General features: G+C 41.0%; 1 protein-coding gene across 10 annotated transcripts in view; it reads left to right on the plus strand.

Annotated features, from left to right (window-relative positions):
• TEAD1 (TEA domain transcription factor 1) overlaps window positions 1-21,959 on the plus strand; it is a 224,421-nt gene that overhangs the window by 81,825 nt on the left and 120,637 nt on the right. For all 10 annotated transcript variants that reach the window (XM_032223579.1, XM_032223564.1, XM_032223596.1 and 7 more), the window contains one exon: window positions 15,573-15,826. In XM_032223579.1, the coding sequence (XP_032079470.1) occupies window positions 15,679-15,826 (148 nt within the window). In that variant the 5' untranslated portion in view covers window positions 15,573-15,678. The remainder of the gene's footprint in view (window positions 1-15,572; window positions 15,827-21,959) is intronic.

Here is a 21,959-nt window from a genome sequence, read left to right on the forward strand (position 1 = left end):
TTATAACAAGATCTAAATGAAAATTTGTTAATAAAATTTATAGGTCTTTTTCCCAAGTCACAATTTACAATTTATATCCAAATTTCTTTTACTAAATTGTCAATACATGTATATATCATTACGCTGTATCCATTATCATTTCATTATTATTATTTATAGTTAAATAATTGTTAGTGAGTAAACATTTAATAACAATCTAAAACAATCTAGGAGTTACAAAATTCCTACTTATTAATCACCAATAATTAAAAAAACTATTTTTTTATTACCAACTTTCATTGTAAACGTATCTTTCCAGTAACAAAACAGTCTTATCTCTCTTGCCAATTGTGGAGTCAGTCTTCTTTTTATCTCCTTTATAAGGTTTTTATAGGCTTCTATCCACACTTTGTTGCTTGAAGGGTCTCTCAGATAATCTCCTTGCCCACCAGTTGTTACTAAAGTTAACTTGTCTTTTTCAATCTTGCTTCTGAAAAAATTTCTCTTCTTATCTCTATCATCATTAATATTTTTTTCCCTTCTGTGTCCTGGAATCTGGGGTAGAGCTCCAATTCGTCGAATTCCCTTTCCTATATTTCCTTCTTTCCATTTTCACCCACATTTGCTCCATTAATAAATTTATCTATTATCTTTATCTTCTATATCTTCATTCTCCTCTTTAATTTTTGGGGATCCAACCCCATCATCTTTTGCTGTGAGGAAGACTAGTCTTTCCAACTTCTTCTCAATTCTCTCATATCCTTCCCATATATTTTGAATGCTAGCGAAGATATTTTGAGATTTTAAGGTTTCCTCATCTAGAGAGAAAGAAAAAAAAACTAATAATGACTGCGACTCTAGTCTTCCAGGCCTCTCTTTTATTTTAAATCGACTTGAACACAAGTTCTTTTATACTCTTCAAGGGGGAAGAGTTCTGTTCCCCCATTTCTTTCTTTCTTTCTTTCTTTCTTTTTTCTTTCTTTCTTTCCCTGCCAAAATAATTCTCAGAGGCACCTGTGAAAACAATTTGTGCCCTTGGTTCTTTATTAGTTTCTGTAAACAAGTTGCAAACCCTTCAGCTGCAAAGTTAGTGAAGTCAAGTAAGAAGAGAGATACGTTGTTTAAAAAAAAACTCCGAGTCGCAGTTAATTTTCACCTTCTGCAGGAAACAAAGTTCTTTGGATTTCTTTTAGTGTGGTTTAATAACAAGTAGTAGGAAGAATTGTTAAAATAAAAGGAAGGTTTTAATCCAGAAGTCAAAAAATAAAGCAACAAGAAGCAGAAGAAAAAAAGTCAATCCGTTCACTTTAAGAGGAGAGATGAAGAACGTTATGAGCATTTCAATCCACAAAAAATAGTTAGAAAGACAAAGGGAAAAAAACTTTCCACAGCAATCCCATTAGGATTATTTTCGCCACTCAGTTCTTTTGTTTAAGGATCTAATTTGGCTTTAAAGAAACATTTCTTTGGGCAGTCTTTAGCAAAATAGAAAAATTACCTCACCAGATGGACTCACTTTCTCTTTTCACTTCCTTCCAGAGCGTCCTGATTTCATCAGCCTAGGGGCTGCCTGTTTACCACGGGCTTGAAGTACTTCCCTTGGATCTATCAGGGATTTTGCGATATCCCTGAGACCAGCAAGGCTTTGTCTACCTGATCACCATCTCTACAAGATGGTTTAGGTCTAAATGGACCTCCAGTGGCAAAAGTATCAATGGCGGTCTCAGAGTATCGAGACCGCACATTGTAACATCGTGATGTGGATCCTCCCTCGAAGTGGTAGATTCTTATCAGTGCCACAAAGGTCTTCGTTGCCTAGAAATCTTCAAATTATTCTTTGCAATTCTTAACTTCATGTCCCTTGGCTGTCCTCCTCTGTCATTTTTTTTGTAGTGCCAGTAAAAATAACCCTTGATTATATGGGGAAATCATGTAAAAGTATTTTTAATTGTCCTGTAGTGCTCTTTTTCCAGTTCTACCTTTTCTCCTCTGGATTTGTTCATAACTGCACCTGTTCAGACTGTACAGTGGTAGGTCCAACTGGCATTACGCTTTCCAAAAACATTTCCTGTCACTTGCCAAAAGTTGCCTTTTCCAATGTACGTTTTATGCAGCTATTGTACACAGTTTTCTCTGACTCCCCAACTCAAATCGGGATAAGGATATTATGTGGTTGTGATCACCTTTATGGCTCTTCTCTTGAACCTTTATATTTGGACAATGCCTAGTAATTAAGAAAACAATGCACTATATGCTTAGGAAAAGAAATGACAAAAGCCAAACATTTCAGGAATACCTACATATATTTATTTATCCGAAGTAGTATTTTCTTTCAGCCTCCTTATGCAAATAACATCATCACAAACAAATGGGAGGGCCTCAGTTGTGTGCCAAAACTGGTAATTTTGGGGTGCCTTATCTAAGACTGTATTGTGTGTTGCATATATATCTGTCCTTTAGAATTTAAGACCCACAGGCACAAGTATATTCTTAATCAATCCATTTATTCATTTTGATCACAAGGTGTTCATTATACAATTATAGGGGCAAGTGTTACATTTTAGCCTCACAGAAAGAGAAGCCCTTTGGGATTCCCTTTAATGGTTTGTCTAGTTTTGTTTCGTCTTTGTAATTTTTTTTCTTTTTTGAAAGTTTGTATTTTAATTTTTTGAACAAAATAAAATTTAGAAATAAAAAAAATGAACACTTTATTCTTACAGCATAGTAGAGGATGAACCATGAAGTCCTGGAGGAAAAAGTAAAATTCTAAACTATATGCTTTCTTTAATCATATCTACCAATAAAGCAGAATATTTGTAGCTCAGGGTTGGAATGAAGGGGTCCTTGGTGTTCTCTGAGCTTAGCTGTTTCCTTGCAGATGTTTCATTAAACTAGGTAATCACTGCTACCTGGTTTGGGTAATGAAATGTCTGCAAGAAAACAACCAAGCACAGAGAACACAAGGCCCCTTAATCATATGTACCGAGATAAATCACTTCATCTCATTGTGCCCTGTCAATTAACAATTGTAATAGAAGGGATCTTTATACAATCCCATTTCCTTCCAATGAACAATGGGAAGAAATTTCCCTATTTTTTTCTCTTAACTCCTTGAGAAAAAAGATGCTAAAAAGAAGTGATGAAGAAGAGTGTTTTCTTTAATGGCCCTTGAAAGCCTAAAAGTTATCCTTGAAAATGTAACACTGTCCTTCAAATGTATCTCACATAGACTATCTCATATGAATGATCTGCTTTACATTTGTTCCTGTCATGAATTTCAAAGTGCAGGAGTATGTTCGAGTCAGTGGAAAGTATTTCCTAAATGCAAATCAAATCTGGAATTTTGCAACATGATTCCACCCCCAAACTGGCACTTTCCAGATGTTTTGGGCCTACAATTTCCCAAATTCCTATCTAGTTGGCCATGTTGGAAATTATTTAAACAAACAAGAAGCGGGGGGGATAAAAGAGCACTTTTAAGTTCTTTGATGTAGCAAAGCAAACTTTTTAAAAAATTCCACACAACAGAAAAGTATTACATACAAAAATTATTGGAAGAATTCTGTGAAGATTATACTGTATAAGGATCTGCACATGTGCGGGACCCGGATGGCTGCCTGGCTTCTCGTTCCATAGAAGCCGGTGCTAAATACTAAAGATTTCTAGAGCCTCCGGAGTCCACCAACAATACCAGCAAAGCCCCCAGGAATCCTGTAAGGGCCAGCATTCTGTCGGCAGCTGCCTGTGGCCGTCCCTTGGAGCAGCGGAACCACGGCGGCTCGGATCAGCGATCTACGGCGTGAGAGAGAAGATGGCGGCGCCACGCTGCCGATCTCAGCGTTTTGCAACTTTGTAACTTCTCAGCGCTCCCTCTCTCTCTGCCGGCTGTGACGGACTCGGAGTGGTGCGGTGAGCTCGGGGGGCTCAGTTCTTTGTCATCTGAACAGCGGGGGTTATTAGAACTCGCCGGAAATCATTTGGGAGCTGTGGGTTGGGCGGCTGGTTGTATTTGCCACTGCCGTAGCCCCCCCCCTCCGGACATCCCCCCCCGTCCTACTCTGTTGTTCTATTGCCAGCTGCCTGCTTATCCTGTGGTCCTGCGATCCTCTGGGCCGCTATCTGTTCGGCTGGGGACTGAATGGAGGATGGAAAACGGAGCCTTGAGTAGCTCTATTATTATTCTACGCTTTGATCTGAAGAGAAAAGAGGCCTGAACGCTCCTCCTCTCCCCCATCCTCTGGCCCCTTTATCATCACAGCTGCCTCAGGCATTGCTCCTTTGTCGCTCCCCCCTGTCATTGGGGAGCTTTTTCTGCCTTTCTACCATCTCATCGATTGCCTATTAGGAGCAATAGATGATGGCAGCTGTAGGGACAAGGCCTTGGCACCAAGAAAACTGGTGCTTTCTCCCCCTCTGCCTTGAGCAGCTGGGGCCAGCTTCAAACTTTGGCCCACTGGACTATGGACCTTATATAACCTCAGGAAAGAGACTGTCTTTTACGTGGACTGCTGACCTCCTCTGGGACCTTAAGAGGGACAAGACTGGACAGACTCTGCTTACAAACATCAGACATTTTTGCCTTGCCCCCCCCCACATGCGACTGCCTTGTATATCATTAATTTCTGGCCTTCCAGCTGTGGACTTTCCTTTGGGACATAGAAGAGGGAGAAGAACGGAGCAGCTCCCTCCTCATTTGTTACATCACCGCCTGATAGCGCACTGTTGCAGTGCTCCGTAATTTTTAATTTTTAATTTTAATTTTTCACTGGTATGGTGAGTGCATGGGATTGCTAGTGATAGAATGAATGATCCCACTTTTATTATTCCATTTTGCTGTATTTTTGTGTTTTAATTACCACGTGGGGACTGACTGAGTGAGTACATGAGTGTGACTGATTCGGAGGGCCTGCCGGGGAATGCGGGAGCCATAGGGGTGGCTGAGGGAACCACGGCCACGGGAGTGGGTCGGGGCATTACGGTCATAACGGGGAGGGGCAGATATGGCGGGGACTTTAGGGCTGGCCATTACCGGGGAAGGAGGGTTCGCTACGTCACAGAGATCCCTCCTTCCGGCCCTATGAGTCCCACTCCGAGGCCAGATGGCGCGGGTAATCAGGACCCTGGTCTCAGGCTGTTGTCGCTAAATGCCAGGTCTGTTGTTCACAAGGCTCCCCTCGTCCGGGACTTAATTTTAGACGAGAGGGCAGACCTGGCATGTATTACTGAAACCTGGCTGGGCACAGAAGGAGGAGTCCCCCTTGTAGAGATGTGCCCAGAAGGATTTCAGGTGCTTCATCAGCCGAGAGCCCAGGGAAGGGGTGGCGGTGTGGCTGTTGTTATCCGGGAGTCTCTAGTACCTCGTAGGGTCCCTGCTCCGGAGCTTGTCGGGTGTGAGACTCTGCTAGTGAAGTTGGACCTCAAGGGTCAAGTGGGTCTGCTGCTAATGTACCTGCCTCCCAACTACGTTGCAGCAGCCCTCCCCTCGCTCCTCGAGTCAGTAGCCGAGCTGGCAATTGAGTTCCCCAGGCTTATGGTTCTGGGGGACTTTAATTTGCCATCGCTCGGTGAACACTCTGATGGGGCGCAGGAGTTCATGGCTTCCATGACAGCCATGGGCTTGACCCAGGTAATTCGGGGCCCAACCCACTCAGCGGGTCATATGCTCGACCTCGTATTTCTCTCGGAGCAGTGGATGTGTGATCTTGGTCTGAGGGGTAGTGAGACCATGCCCCTGTCGTGGTCAGACCACTGCCTACTGAGGCTCGACTTCCGGAGGCCAAACCCCCACCGTAGGGAGGAGGAACCAACCAGGTGGTTCCGCCCCAGGCGACTGATGGACCCTCTGAGGTTCCAGACGGAGCTTGGGGTTATTCCTGATACCCTCGCCCACAGTTCGGCGGAGACTCTGGCTGCTGCCTGGTACGCGGCAGCATCGGAGTCTCTCGACCGGATTGCGCCACTACGGCCCCTCCGGGTCAGCGGATCCCGGAGGCCTCCTTGGTTCACCGAGGAGCTCCGGGAGAAGAAGCGCCGGAGGAGACGCCTAGAGCACTTGTGGAGGTCCGATAAGTCCGAGTCGAACCGAGCACTCCTAACAACCTGCACCAAGGATTACATCTGGGCACTTAGGGCAGCAAAAAGATCTCATATTGCCACCTTGGTTGCGTCCGCTGAGTCCCGCCCAGCCGCCCTGTTTAGGATAACCCGTTCCCTCCTAAATAGGAGGGATACGGGGGAACCCTTGCAGGGTAGAGCTGAGGATTATGCCCAATTCTTAGCGGACAAAGTTGCTCGGTTTCGGTCGGACTTGGACTCCACCGCAGCAGATCCAGCCGGGACACAAGAGGATTACTTGGCAAACCATCTCTGGGTTGAGTTTCAGGATGTTGCCTCTGGGGATGTGGACAAGGCCATTCGAGCTGTGAGTGCCTCCACCTGTACTCTGGACCCGTGTCCCTCCTGGCTGGTTGCCAACAGCAGTGAGGTGACACGTGGCTGGATCCAGGCGGTTGTAACCGCCTCCCTTCGGGAGGGGCACTTCCCCACCGCACTTAAAACGGCGGTGGTGAGACCCCTCCTGAAGAAACCATCCTTGGATCCAGCCGTTTTAAATAACTACCGTCCTGTCTCCAACCTTCCCTTTGTTGGGAAGGTTGTTGAGAAGGTGGTGGCTTTCCAGCTTCAACGGGCCTTGGAGGAAGCTACTTACCTTGACCCCTTCCAGTCCGGCTTCAGACCCGGTTACAGCACAGAAACCGCTTTGGTCGCATTGACCGATGATCTCTGGAGGGCCAGAGATGGAGGCCATGTGTCCATCCTGGTTTTCCTTGACCTCTCGGCGGCTTTCGATACCATCGACCATGGTATCCTTCTGCAACGACTGCGGGAGGTGGGGGTGGGAGGCACTGTTTTGCAGTGGTTCTCCTCCTACCTCTCGGACAGGTCGCAGTCGGTGTTGGTCGGGGGGCAGAGATCGTCCCTGAGGCCCCTAAAATATGGGGTGCCGCAGGGCTTGGTCTTATCCCCCCTACTATTTAACATATACATGAAACCGCTGGGCGAGATCATCCGGAGGCACGGGATAAAATACCATCAATATGCGGACGATACGCAATTGTATCTGTCCGCCCCGTGCCAACTCAATGAAGCGGTGGATGTGATGAACCAGGGTCTTGAGGCCGTTAAGAACTGGATGAGTGCTAACAAACTGGTACTCAACCCGGACAAGACCGAGTGGCTGTTGTGTTTCCCTCCCAACAATTTGGCTAATGTTCCACCTATCAGGCTGGGGGGTCAAATTTTATACCCCTCAGATAGGGTTCGTAACTTAGGAGTCCTCCTGGATCCACAGCTGACTCTCGACCATCATCTGTCGGCTGTGACCAGGGGGGCATTTGCCCAGGTTCGCCTGGTCCGCCAGTTACGACCCTACCTGAATCGGGAGGCTCTCACAACAGTCACTCGAGCCCTTGTGATCTCTAGGCTGGAATACTGCAATGTGCTCTACATGGGGCTGCCCTTGAAGTGCATCTGGCGGCTGCAGTTAGTCCAGAATGCGGCCGCGCGAGTGATAGTGGGTGCACCGCGGTTCGCCCACATAACACCCATCCTCCGCGAGCTGCACTGGCTACCTGTTGATCTCCGGGTGCGCTTCAGGGTCCTGTTGACCATCTTTAAAGCCCTTCATGGTAGTGGATCTGAGTACTTGAGAGACCGCCTTCTGCCGATTACCTCCCTCCGACCGATAAGATCGCACAGACTGGGCCTCCTCCGAATCCCATCTGCCAGTCAATGCCGACTGGCGACTACACGGAGGAGAGCCTTTTCTGTTGCAGCTCCGACCCTGTGGAACGATCTCCCCGTCGAGATACGCACCCTCACCACCGTCCAGGCCTTCCGCGCAGCCCTTAAGACCTGGCTATCCCAACAGGCCTGGGGATAAGTCTTCGATTTGCCCCACCCGAGTGTAAATGTTGAATGCAAGTTGTGTTTTTATTACTTTATTTATTTTGTGCACATATTGTTTGTTTTGAATTTCACCCCCCCCCCTAATGATTGTAAGCCGCCCTGAGTCCCCTCAGGGAAAAGGGCGGCCTATAAATCCAAATAAACTAAACTAAACTAAACTAAACTAAAACACCCTGTAGAATGTACTAGTTGATCCTTTATTATCATGTTTTAATTCTGCTGAGGAAGAAACCGTAAACTGGAATGCAGCATTGTTGTTTAAATTGATTTAATCACATTGGCTAAAATTATCCTTGGAAGCAATTGACAGAACTGTGGGAACAAGATTTCAATGTTTAGAAATATCCCTTGAGAGTATCAGAACTACAATCAGTGCTAATGATGTTTGCCATTTTCATATATAAGCTTTTGAGTGTTCTCGACTTGTCTGCTTCTCTCAGAATTGTAACAAGAACCCCATGTGCTTGAGCTGAATTAGCTCATGTTACAGAAAAACAGAGGAGAGAGAAATAAATATGATTGTTATTCAATCCATGTCTCTATAAGTTATAGTTTTAGATGAATTATGAAAGTAAGCTGTGTTCCAGGTTGCTGGAATGAAGAGGAAAATAAATGCTGCTTCTCTTTTTTGAAAATATAAAATCCAGCTCTTAAGACAATTGTGCTTCAATGTTTAGGCAAAACACAGTTTTTAATTGCACGTTTTCTTTTTCTCTGTCTAATGATGCATAAGAGTTTGTAAAATAATTCTTTAAGCCATGTAGTGAAAAAGCAACTGTTTTCTGATTTGTTTTTCTGGACATTTAAGATAAAAGATATATTGTGAAGCCATTTATACCTGAAATCTGACATTATTTCTGAGGATAATGGACAGGACTGAAAAATCATTTTTTATATTAAAAGTTTTACAAAGAACACAAAAACTTAACACAAATGACTAAAATGAAAAAAAGAGAGAAAAGGAAAAAAAGACAAAAAATGCAGATAGAAGAAGAAAAATAAATGGAAAGAAGAAGCTTGCAGAAAATATACATAAGTACATTTACAAAGTTACATCTTGGTCTATGGTTACAAAAGAAAGCCTACCTTTTTTTTTTAAATTATCCGGGCTTTTTTCTAATCATGTTTTTTCCCTTTTATGGAAAAAAAAATCCATAAGTAGTTTCCAGTTAGCCACACAGATAGATATTATGGCTCACTGGAAATCCCTTATAGATTTTAATAATAATGTCACTGTAATTGTCATATATAAACACAAAGTTCCATAATTTATTTTAGTTGCTTATTCATTAATCCCCAAAGAAAATCCCAATTCTATCTTGGACTTCAAAAACATATCAATTTATGTATTTATATTCACTTTTTAAAAGCTTTTTTACATATCATCATGTAAAATGTCCCTTCATATTGTTCACATTTCCAGCAAATATTTGAAATATCTTTATACATAGAGAGCCATGGTGGCGCAGTGGTTAGAATGTGGTATTGCAGGCTGACTGCTGACTGCAAGCAGTTCAATCCGGATCGGCTCAAGGTTAACTCAGCCTTCCATCCTTCTGAGGTGGGTAAAATGAGGACCCAGATTTGTTGGGAGCAATATCAGCAATATTCTGACATTTGTAAATCCATTAGGGCGGTAAAGCACTATGAAGTGGTATATAAGTGTAGGTGCTATAGTGCTGTACCTTCTAGGCTATCAGTCTCCAACCTTTCTGGCTCAGCAGACTGGCAGAGGCAATGGCAGTGGGGGAGCGGAGAGGGGACAGTTTTTTGTGTGCATATACACATTCACCCCACTTCCATGACCTCATTCCTAATGGGCTGCGGTCTGGCAGTGAGCCATGGACCAGGAGTTGGGGTCCCTTATTCTAGACAATTTCTCTGGTGACAAATGCCAACAATATAATATTTTATAAAAATTATCTTTGAGATTAAGAAAAAAATGCAAATTTCAGTCTTTTCAACCACATATTTTCCCATTGATTAAACTGTATATTAGTACAAAATTTTTAGCCCATTGTATTATCCATTTTTTATTTTGTTGTTCTTGTATATCTCAACAAAATATTATACAATTAGCAATAACATGTTTATCATTAGTACATAATTCTTATTTTAAATCCAGTCTTATTTTGTTGAAAACCACCAAATCATTTATCCACTTTAAACTTCTCTTTCCATTGTACATAAGAAATCTATTGACAAATGTATCCTTTATCAAGTCTTGTCTTGACTTCACTTTATAATTTCCTTGAAATAATTCTAATACATCAAGGAACAAAAATGCATTTCTGACCTTTGGTTTTATTGAAGCCTGTGGGTTTCCATCCCAGTGCAGAGTACTCTCCCCCACCCAATAAAAAAATAGAGACCCTATGATAAAAATAGCAAACTTTACATTTAAATTGAACATTGTTCTAATCCAGTGGTTCTCAACCTTCCCAATGCCGTAACCCTTTAATACAGTTCCTCATGTTGTGGTGACCCCCAACCATAAAATTATTTTCGTTGCTATTTCTTAACTGTAATTTTGCTACTGTTATGAATCGTAATGTAAATATCTGATATGCAGGATGTATTTTCATTATTACAAATTGAACATAATTAAAGCATAGTGATTAATCACAAAAACAATATGTAATTATATATTGTGAAATGGTTTGCTAATGAATATATATATAAATAAAAAAAACAAAAAACACAAATATAACAAAGGCAACAGTAAAAATATTGGGTTTCTGTCGTGATGGACTCTTGTGACGAGCCGATAGACAGATGATGGAAGCAGTTAGCTTCCTCCCATAATTGGGGCTTACCAGGAGTTGTAAAAAATCATATATATATATATATATATATATATATATATATATATATATATATATATATATATATATATATATATATATATATATATATATATATATATATATATAAATAAATATAAAGTCTCCCTTTATTTATTTATCAGCATAAATATAACAATATATATATATATATATATATAATCTCTAACCTTGTTACAAAAAGTCCATGAAACATTTCAGTTGGTAACAAAATAAAAATAAAACAGAGAAGAAAGACAGTAAAAATAATGAGTCAAAGAGAAATACAGTACTAGGTTGGATATCTCCTATTTTTCATCTTGTCCTACTGGTTCTTTATGATTTATCAATTGTTTGTAACTAATGATTGTAACTATTATTATGACCTATGACCTATTGCTGTTTATATGTACACTGTGAGTTGGTGCACTGGAGACAAATTCCTTCTGTGTCTTATCATACTTCAACAATAAACATTTCTATTCCTACCATGTTTCCCCGAAATTACAACATGTCCTGATAATAAGGCCATACCACATTTTTCTGGTGGGCAAAAATATAAGCCCTCCCCTGCAAATAAGCCCCCTGGACAACCCTCCACCTCCGGCCAGGCAGAGCACCACTAACCAACCTAGCAGTATCCCAAATGTGCCAAGCCGCGGGAACTGGATGGGAGGTAAAGGTGATCATGTTGCTTAGCACCTTCAGGATACTGCTAGGTTGGTGAGGGGCTCTGTGCCCAGCTGAAGGGGGGGTTGCTGGGCGGCTGCTCTCTTGTTAGAGGGCTCCCAAAGAGCCGGGCACAGCCTTATGGGCGAATGGTTGTGTTGCGCTGTCTCACGTGGCTCATGGCGGCGGTACCACTAGGTCAGTGAATGGCGCTGTGCCCAGCTGGAAAGGAGGTTTGCCAGGTGGCTGCTCATGAGTGTGGTCGCTTCATGGCTGCTGTGCTGCACTGCTCAGACAGCTCAACAAAGCCATTCACCCATGAGGCTGTGCCCGGCTCTTTGGGAGCCCGATAGCAAGAGAGCAGCTGCCCAGCAACTCCAAAACAATAAACCCTCCCCTCATAATAAGGCCCAAGCCATATTTTGTGTGTAAAAAGAAAATAAGACAAGTTTTCCAATCACTCATTCATTCATAGATATCACTGGAAGGAAACGAAGGCGGGTCTCCTTGTGAATGGACAGAAGTTTTTACAGAAAAGGGAAAACCCGAATGTTGAGCCAACTGCTGCAGAGCGCCCGCATGAGCTTCCGAGACTCCGAAGAGGCAGTGGCTGCGGACTGAAGGGACATTGTCACCATCCTTCCCGCCTCAGTTCTCAGCTCCTCCTTCCCGGTATCCCCTCCCCTCGCTGCTGGGAAACCGAGCTCAGCCCGGCCACCTCTCAGGGCGCTGCCTTGCCAGCACTCAGGCACTCTATTCTCCCTCCTCCCTCCCCTCATCAAGCGCAGCCATCTGATCCGCCCAGGAGTGCCACTCGTGTTGCATTTGGCTGGGTGCCGGTTGTCCTTGTGCCACTGCTCCTGTCAGGTAGCCCCTCCCTTTCGCAAGGCAGCACCTGCTGCCACCCGCCGACACCGCTCCCCTGGCTCCAAACACTGGCATGCAGGTGTCTCGGTTCCTAAGACCATCAAACATATGTGTTTTCCGATGGTCTTAGGTGACCACTGTGAAAGGGTCTTCGACCCCCAAAAGGGTCGCGACCCACAGGTTGAGAACCGGTGTTCTAATCTTATTGTTTATAATTAATTATTGCCAAGGCTAATATTAAGGATTTTTAATAAACACGAATCAGGGTTTGGGTTCTGTTAAATCTCAATAAATTATATAATAACCTGTACTTGGCTTTTATTAATTGGAAATAATTTTCTACATCTGGCTAAATATTGCTGAACATCTCTGCCAAGTGTTTGCCAGGATGATATGTAAATACTCTGCAGACAAATGTATGAGTATGATACAAATGTAGCATCTGGTAATAAGACCAGGTTATAAAAGGCACTGATTTGTGTATGTTGAAGCTATAATTAGTTAAATAAAGCATTTGTTCTGGTGAGAACATAAGAAAATACAACTTTTAGTTATGCTTTACTGGACTTGTCTCTCTGTATTTGAAATGTAAGGAAATGCAACAGGAATGCAATGTCAGAACAACACAGCTTGCATAAATCTTTCAGCATTAAAAATAGAATTTTGCTTTTGTGAGAATGCCTCAGTTTTGGCAATGATTTAAAAAGTTTTTAGTTATAGAGAACTTCAGAACAAATTTTTAAGCAATATGATAGCCCTTGAAGTTCCTTTGCTCCATCTAATCAGTTTTTCAAGAAATTAATGCAGATAGAAAGGATATGTTACCTCCCCAGATATACTGTACTGAAAACAACGCAAAAGTGATCTGGATGATAAAACGTTTTTCTTTCCTTTCTAATTGCAAACAATGAGAACTGAGCTATTTTTACCAGCTAGTTTCACCTGCCTGGCTAACAATAGGTTACATATCGACTAAGTCATATTACAATAAATAGGGTAAGTTAATTATTAGCAAGCCAAGCCTCAGCCATTTGCATGTAATTAAAGCATAGCTTATTAGTGATCCAATCCAGGGATTGAACTGAATGTAGAAGTGAGACCCCAAATTTTCATTAAGGTCCAGTTTGCAACACATACAAAAGAAATGATAGAGAATGGACTGGATCTGTTTGCAAAAAGGAAATGAACATTTCACAGTTCCAGAAGTAGCTTGCGCATCTAGCAACCAAAATATTTCATGCGCAATATTAGAAAGGGGATGGGTGGGAGAACCAGGGCAGAAATAAAAGACTATAGAGACAAAGATAATAAGGTGCTTTGAAAATATTTGGATTGTGCAGTAAATAAAAACAAAATTGTTTTAAATTACTTGTTTTAAAGATTGTCAGGTTTCTGCTGTGGGATCAGAAGCTCTCTCCTGCAAATTAATTAGCTGAAGCTGTTAAGATTAGTGTTTGAAGAATATATTTTTTCCAGTTTTGGAAACTAAATTCAGTTAATATGCATGTAATTCACCTGGGTACATCATGATCTTGCATGTGTGAATTTGTATTAAAAATACTCAACTAAGATACCCACCTGGTTCAAATTGTAGTGTACGTAAGCTATTTAGTTATACTTTAAAAAAAAACCTCTCTGAAATTTAATCTAGAAATGTTTTAATAGGGACTGTTCCCTCACAAAAGTGTAATAGACATTTAAACATTAGATGATGCAAAGGTTACTTTTGCACAATACTAGTGATTCACTCCAGATTAAAATGCAACTAGGCTCTTCATACATAAAGCTGAGCTTGAAGTGATTAATCACCAAGTTCTCTGGAGATAAACAGAAGCTATTTATTTGTCACAAAAGAGGATGTTTGCATCTGTAAAATATCAGCATTTGCCAAAATGAGGGATTTGTTTAAACACTGTTTAGCTCCCGAGAACTTAATTTGTACCCAAGAGACTTGCTATGGCCAGCAGCTCTCCTTTCACCCATGTAGGAGGTTGTTGCTAAGTTGTCACCCAGAAGGAGGAGAGCATGCTGTGCTTGCAAACTTTTGCTTTGTTTTGGAGCCCCTCGCAGCTTACCTCCTCAAAGCAACACTCCACCTTCTTTGGCCTGCCCTCACCACCGAGGTTTTGGGACAGGCACGTGGAAGCTGCTTCTGACATTGGCAAAATGGCAGGTGGGGAATTGAAATGCCAAGAGAACACAAAGGGCTTCATTGGAGCAAATCAATTTATCTCTGCTTCAGTGAGAATTATGTTTCTCCAGGGCATGTCTCTTCATTGAGGCAAATCTAAATCACTCGCGGAGGGTTAATTCATAATATGCAGTAGTGTTAAACAAATGGTTTGGTTTATTTCCCGTATTTTCCTCTGCATTGTGAAAAAAGAAGAGGAACCAAAACCTTTACTACTTTTTCTTAGATCATTTGCCTAGATTTTGTTTTTTTTTTTAAAAAAAAAAAAAGAAGGATGTGAACATTTGAGCAAACATTTCTGGAAGTTATCTTTTATAGTAGTCTTAGTCTGTCCATGTATGATTTGTCCCTAATAAGAATCAGCAATGCTTCAGCAGGTTGTGATAAATCCATTCCTGGTGCTTCTGCACTGTATTCTTCAGGCTTACCACTGTGATGCCCTACTGGCAGAGCAGATTTTTGCCTAGAGCACACCTTTATATCAGCAGTACATTTCCCCCAAATACGAGAGAAGCAATGAAATGTCTGTGAGCCGAGTGGACTTAGCAGGTGTTGTCGTATTAGATTATTTCATAATAAATTGATTGCACATCTGAAAGAAGAGACATCTCTTGTTCTGTAGTTGATACAGTTAAAAAATCAGGTCTAGTTATTCCTTGCCTCTTTTATGTGATTTATTTTCAATGGCTTAATCACTTTCTTGTTTCTTCAGTTGCAGTATACTGGTTTTCCATTTGTGTCAAAATTCCTCGATCGTTTGAGATGAATTAAAGTAACAAATTTCCCATTTTAAAAGAAATATTTCCTTTTCCTAAAAGGGACTAGTTCTAAATTTCTAGAACCCATTAGTTATTCAGTGTAATTAGTATATTCTGAAATATTATGTGTATTGATTACAGTTTTTATTAATTTCAGAAATAATGGATATTAGGCCTTCTATTGCTTTACAAAGAATACAACTTGACTAATTTTCTTTAGTTCTCTACATCTCTAAGTACAACTTAGAGCTTTTGTTCTATCAATTATTAAAACTAACCAAGAAAATTTCACCTGAAACTGTTCTTTATTGTTTTTAGGTTAATTCTCTTAAAGCTTCCAGGCTAAGGCTTGGACCAACCAGCCACCACCATTGAGCCCAGCAGCTGGAGCGGCAGCGAGAGTCCTGCCGAGGACATTGAAAGAATGAGTGATTCTGCAGATAAACCTATTGACAATGACGCAGAAGGGGTCTGGAGCCCAGATATTGAGCAGAGCTTTCAGGAGGCCCTAGCTATATATCCCCCTTGTGGGAGGAGGAAAATCATATTGTCTGATGAAGGCAAAATGTATGGTAAGTCATTACAAATCCAGACAGTTTTGAAAACAATTCAGTGAACATTGCCTGAAGCTTCTTGTCTAGAGATGTGAGACAAAAGTGTTGGAAGTTGACAGGAGTGTTCCTGAAATCAGAGGTCTTGCCTGTTGTTTATATCAGAACCAAAACAATTCATTTGTGGTGCATCTGTTGTACATGTATTCCAAAATCCCAGCCTTTTACTGCAGGGAAGTTGCTTTTTCAACAAATGAATTATGGCAATAAGGGCAACCTACTGTTGATCATTCATGCTTGTTGCGTTGTGCAATTTTCCCCACTTCTTATTCCTCTGTAATTAGATTTAAAAAAAAACTCACTGAACTGTGTATTGTGTAATGATAAGTAGAAAGTTTGCATTAGTTCTGAAGTCTTCCACAAAAGTTTAAACATATTCCAAGAGTGTAACATGATTAAGGCAAGCCAGCAAGCAAGCAGTATTCATACTTACTAAATATGGAAAGCGCTTTTCACAACTAAAATGCAACTTAGGGGTTGGCAATGCATACCACAACGAGCAAAGGAGGTAGATAAAACCTCCTTTTCTGCTAATAGTTTATGGTGAAGTTCCCTGACTATCACAGTGAGTGCCTGCAAAATCTTCTCTTCCAGCTGGGGCTCCCATAAATTATCAGATGTGCTGACAGTATTCATAAATATATTTGAAGTTTTTCCCATCTAGGGCTAAGTTGTTAGTTTCAGTTTTTTTCCCAAGTTGCTCCAGCTAATCTCTATCTTTGAAGGCTTAAGCTGTTTTTCTCCTCCCTTTCTCTCCCCCTCCCCCCTTTTCAAAATTATTGCTGACTGTAGTTTTTCCATCCTGGCATTGTGGCAAGCAGATGGCAGGTTATGGCACCGGCCTTGTTTCTCCCGTAAGCACGGCGTGTTTAGCAATTTTGTCTTTTGTGTGATAGGCTCCTTTTTCCTATGATTAGAAACCCTCACCTGATGCCTCCGTTTCTGACCATTTAGCGAAAAGCTCACTCCTCCACAATCTGCAAATATCTCTCTTTTTTTTTTTTGGCACAATGGGGTGTTTTGTGTTGAGATACAGGCGTGCTTCCCCAGAAGAGGTTCGGTAGGAATCTGCCAAGCAAACTAAAGCAGATGGTACTGCAGCTGCCACCAGCTGTGAATCTCTCCCTTCTCCCCCAGGACCGGTTTGCATGATGTAATGGAAAAAAAAGGGGGAAACATTCTTTTCTGTGGGATTGGAGTCTCTCACAGCCTGCCAGTGTCACAGAGAGGCAGAAACAGACCTCAAGGCATTAGTTTGCAGCTGTCATGTGACCCTTGAAGCCATATGAAACACAATGTCTGGAAAATAGGCTGGTGATGAAGCATCTCAGCTGCTGTTGGCAGAAACTTTCTAGACCGCTCTTTCCCGGCTCAATGGGTTTTTCTCCCTTCCCCTCCCCTCCCTAATTTATATCAAGCACTAGAGCTTTCCCGCCTCCTCTGGCTTCCTTGGATACGTTGCTACCTTTTTTTTTTTTCATTTTCAGTATTTTTTACTGGGGATTTCTGATAATTAGGGAACATTATTTTCCACTTTCCAAAGAAGCCCAGAGATAAGTATGTACAAAAGTGCACGCATGTATAATTAAAGCAGTGTTCAGTGCCTGGCTGCTGACTTTTAAAAAATATTTCTTTTGTACAATAATGTCTTTTGATGGATTAGTGATACATGCAGAATTATTTCCTTAGTTTTCTGAGCACAGGCATATAAAGCATTTTCCCCCTGTACTACCACTTTCACTAGCACTTGGACCAGGAAGCAGTTGTTGAAAGTAAACAATAAAAGAAAAACCGATTGAAATAAATAAATAAAAATAGGATATGGAAGAACAGCTGCAAATGGCTGCTGTGCAATGGTGACTTTCAAACTAGAGCTACAGTCCAGGTTGTATGATTTCTAAAAGACATACTTACTATATGATATGTCATTTTATGATGTCTGAAATACGTATCCAGGCTGTAGTGATTTTTTTTTTAAGGCAGTAAAAATCTTCTAGGAAAATAGAAACAATTATGTTACTAAAAAGTGCGTCCTCTTTTTCATTGGATGAATTTCTTTAAAATCCAACAGTTGATACTCTGGCACTTTTTAAGATCTATTCAGATTAGCCAGTTGTAAAGCATTCTGTTCGTTTGTAGTATCAGAGGGCGGATCCATCATAAAGTCAAAATGTTATGACAGGATGAGAACTGTGGTCCTACTTTATTGTGCCATGAAACTGATTTACATGTTGTAATATATGCCTAGGATTTTTGATTGGAGAAATGCGATTCAGATTTCAGCATAGGAGTCAAAAGATAAATGTATTATCATCTCCTAAAATGGCTCATGTAGATAATGTAAGAAAGCAATTTGTAGATTGTAACAGTAATTTCCCTCAGATTTGTCTGTGGTTAATTCCAAATGAAATTAGAGATTGTTGAGATGGTATGCTTCCCTCACCTGCCCAAACGCATCTGGTGCTCATATCTGAGGTTTTTCATATTTTCGTTAAAAGGTGTGGCTTAGACCTCTACTTCTGAGGCAAAAGAGTAAATGGTGCATTTTTTTTCATATTGTTATGCATTTTTTTCATATTGTTATCCTTTGGAGCTGTATATGTATAAAAACTGATCTTTAAATACTAGAAAATCTACATGTAATGAATAAATACAATTCACAATTTAAGAAAATAATAGCTGTAAATGGAGCAATTAATGGAACCTTTATGAAGATTTTGTTATATGTTGAAACTTTCTACTCACATTATCATTATTTTATATTTTGAAAAATATTTATTAAATCTTTTCTTTGAATGTAACTGTTTGAGTTTTCTTTGATATTATCTACAAATGCTGGCAGTTTTTAAAATTCATTATACCATACTTGTATACTGAAGAACAAAGATATTGACTTGTCTGCATTTCTATTTAAATCAAAATTGTTGGCCTACCTTTCTTGATAATGAATTTCTTCTTGGGAAGTAATTATAAAGTTACTTATTGCCAAAATACTTGCCTGTTCATGTTTTTGCTTTGGTAGAGGTTATATTTGAGTACGTTTATAAGAGGACTACAGATGTTTCTGATGTTGTCTAAGTGCAGCTGTACCTTATCTTTAGGGGGAAAAGCTAATCCAGTTTTATAGCACAGAAAAGTAAAATGTTTGTCATGTTTTTGCCTTATTGTTTCTTTGATCTGCAATTGGTATGTGTTGAGAAATTATGAGTTAGGAATGCACTGAGGTTCATATCAAAACCACGTAACTGCAGATTGCAGAGAGATTCCACAGGAATCAAAAAGAGGAATGGGTAAAACAGCTGTAGATGTTCCGCTTGTAAATGTTAATGGTTTTGTCAAGAGAAAGGAAAGGAGCTGTATTACGAATATATGCTTCTGCTCACTTTGTGGAACTGGGAGTATGCTGTGAAAAATATCAAAGATGAATGTCGCGGCCCTGAGGAGCTTAAGTGTGTATACTAAAACTAGAAGTGATTGATTCAAGAATGTATGAATGTGGAAAGAATTTTGAATATAAAAGTAACCAGTAAAATACAACAAAAGTATGTTGAGATGGTTTGGTCATATAGAGAGAATGACTGAAGATCATGTTGCAAAGCAAATATAGTTTTGTCAGAAGATTAGGCATCCCTGGGGAACAAAAGCTGACCATAACTACATGGATATAAAGTTAGGCATAATATCTTTGTGAAAATTTGAATGTGTACCCGTTATTTATGGACAATTGTTTATAGACTCAAAATAAGAAAATAATGAATATGACAGGTATTACAAGTTTGTATACCTTTTGACCAATGCTTTGTAATCCTTTGGCAGAAGTAATAGCTTCCAAATGTTTCTTATAGCCAGCCTAGCATCTTTCTATTCTTACCTCTATGTATTCTTTTCTCACTCTTCCTTATCACACTGATATAGCATTTAATCAGCCTAACAGCCTGCTTATGAGCTGTTCAGGACCTGTGACTTCCTCACCGACTGCTTGTTGGGACCTGGCAGAAAGTCACGAGGAGATCCTCTCTTAATGCCCTGCAATTTTCACTGTATGACAACAACAGGGATTGCCAGAATTTCTGTTGCTAAGGGATTTGGTCACGTGATGGGAAGCATGTGATGAACTGCATATACTTCTATCCAGCTGACAAATTTAGGAGATATTCTTATAATGGAGCAGATACCAACTTTGCTGTCTAGCTTCTCTTTTCATAGTAGAGATGGGATAATTTTTCAGTAGTTCCCCATCCCCCCCCCCCCGTCTCCATAGCCTTCTGATTGACGCAGCCTATTTTTAAACTCCATCTTTATTTGCTGGCTTCTCTTCTACGCCAAATGCAACCCTGTTTTGTCTGTTTTTTAGAGCATTATCAACTTGTTAGATAGATAGAATAAGTCAGAATCCCCCTTCACATAATTTCTTTCCAACATTCCATTGGATTTGGCAGGGGGGGGGAGGAGATAACAACTTAGGGAAAATATGCAGAAAGTGACTTCTAGATTTCTTTCCAACTCCTTAATAATAGCTCCACTCTGGGTTACAGGAGCAGTGTGTGTCAGTGGTGGGTTCCGGACTCCGTTCCAACCAGTACAGTTGGAATGGCCCACATGGATGCATGCCAGTGGTGGGCTTCAAATTTTTTTCGAACCTACTCTGTGGGTGTGACCTCCCTTGTGGGAGTGGCTTGCTGGCCATGTGACCTGGTGGGAGTGGCTTGCCGGCCATGTGTTCTCTCTCTCTCTCTCTCTCTTTCCTTCCTTTTGTCTCTCTGTCCCTTTTTCCTTTTTTTCTTTCATCTCTCACTTTTTCTTTCTTTTTTTCTTTTTTTATTTATTTCTTCCTTTCTTTCTCTTTCTCTCTCTCTCTCTCTCTCCGTGTGTGTGTGTGTGTGTGTGTGTGTGTGTGAGTGGTGGGTTTCAAAATTTTTTGGAACCTCTTCCGTAGGTGTGGCCTGCTTTCCGGGTCCACTGGTGGAACCTCTTCTAACCGGATTGGTAGATTTGACGAACCGGTTCTACCGAAATGGTGCGAACTGGTAGGAACCCACCTCTGATGCATGCGATGTGCGCGCATGCGTTGTACTTGCCTGCGATGCTTCTGCAAGCCTCCGCGATACTCCAGCTGCTCGGCAGACGTTGCGCAGGCACCGTATTTGCCATGCGCATGCACAGAAACGCCAAAGGCTTAAAGCACAGGTAAGGAGCTTGGGTGGGCGGATGGGCCCTCCAGAGCACCGTACCGGCATGGTACCCGATGCTCCAGGCACGCTCCGGTATGCTTGTACCAGGGCGTACTGCCTGCAACCCTCCAGTGGTGTGTGTGTGTGTGTAGCAATTGCCAATATTCCAAGCCATTGCCCATGCTTCTGCTGTGAGGATTCATTGGGGACTTTCCCCCAAGATACACCATGTCATTTTTAAAAACTTTTTCTTCTGCTGGTTTATCTCAGCCCATCAAATTCAGTCCTCTTTTGTTTAGTTTTAAGAGATTTTGCATTACACCGAGGAAACATCATTTTAACTTTATTCATATGCAGAAGTCTCTCTACAGTGTTTTATATCTTGTCCTCTTTTGGATCCCATGTTTAAAGGAACACTCTAATGCATTGTTAAATATATGGAGGTTTCCCTGCTGGGTTTAACTCAAAGGTGTTTCCTCTCTATTGCTGTTGCTCTAACAATGTAAGTCATAAAGTTTGTACACTATAAAGGACAAATATATCTGAATGTAGAAGTACTATTGGGAGAGCTGAATTACCAGATGTGAGATATTGGATTGTATGTTTATCCAACTGTTACTGCGATCATTGTGCAAAGATATAGTCTTTCAATTTCTGTTTCACAGCAACATACACAAAATATACTCCAATGATGGGGCCTCTCTTATTATAGTTGGTGGATCAGTTACAATATGCAAATAAAAAAAAACTGTGGTTAAGGATGGGATTTTGTATATATGTTAATATGTTATTGTATACAGTGTCTCTATATTGGCTACATTTGACACAGGTTTTTTAACTGTGTCTTATTCCCACCACAACCCTGTGAGGTTGGGCAGCAGATAGATTTATCCATGGCTACCATTCACATTACTAGCTGCCTA

This window comes from Thamnophis elegans, chromosome 1 (assembly GCF_009769535.1).
Source record: "Thamnophis elegans isolate rThaEle1 chromosome 1, rThaEle1.pri, whole genome shotgun sequence".
Lineage (NCBI taxonomy): Eukaryota > Metazoa > Chordata > Lepidosauria > Squamata > Colubridae > Thamnophis > Thamnophis elegans.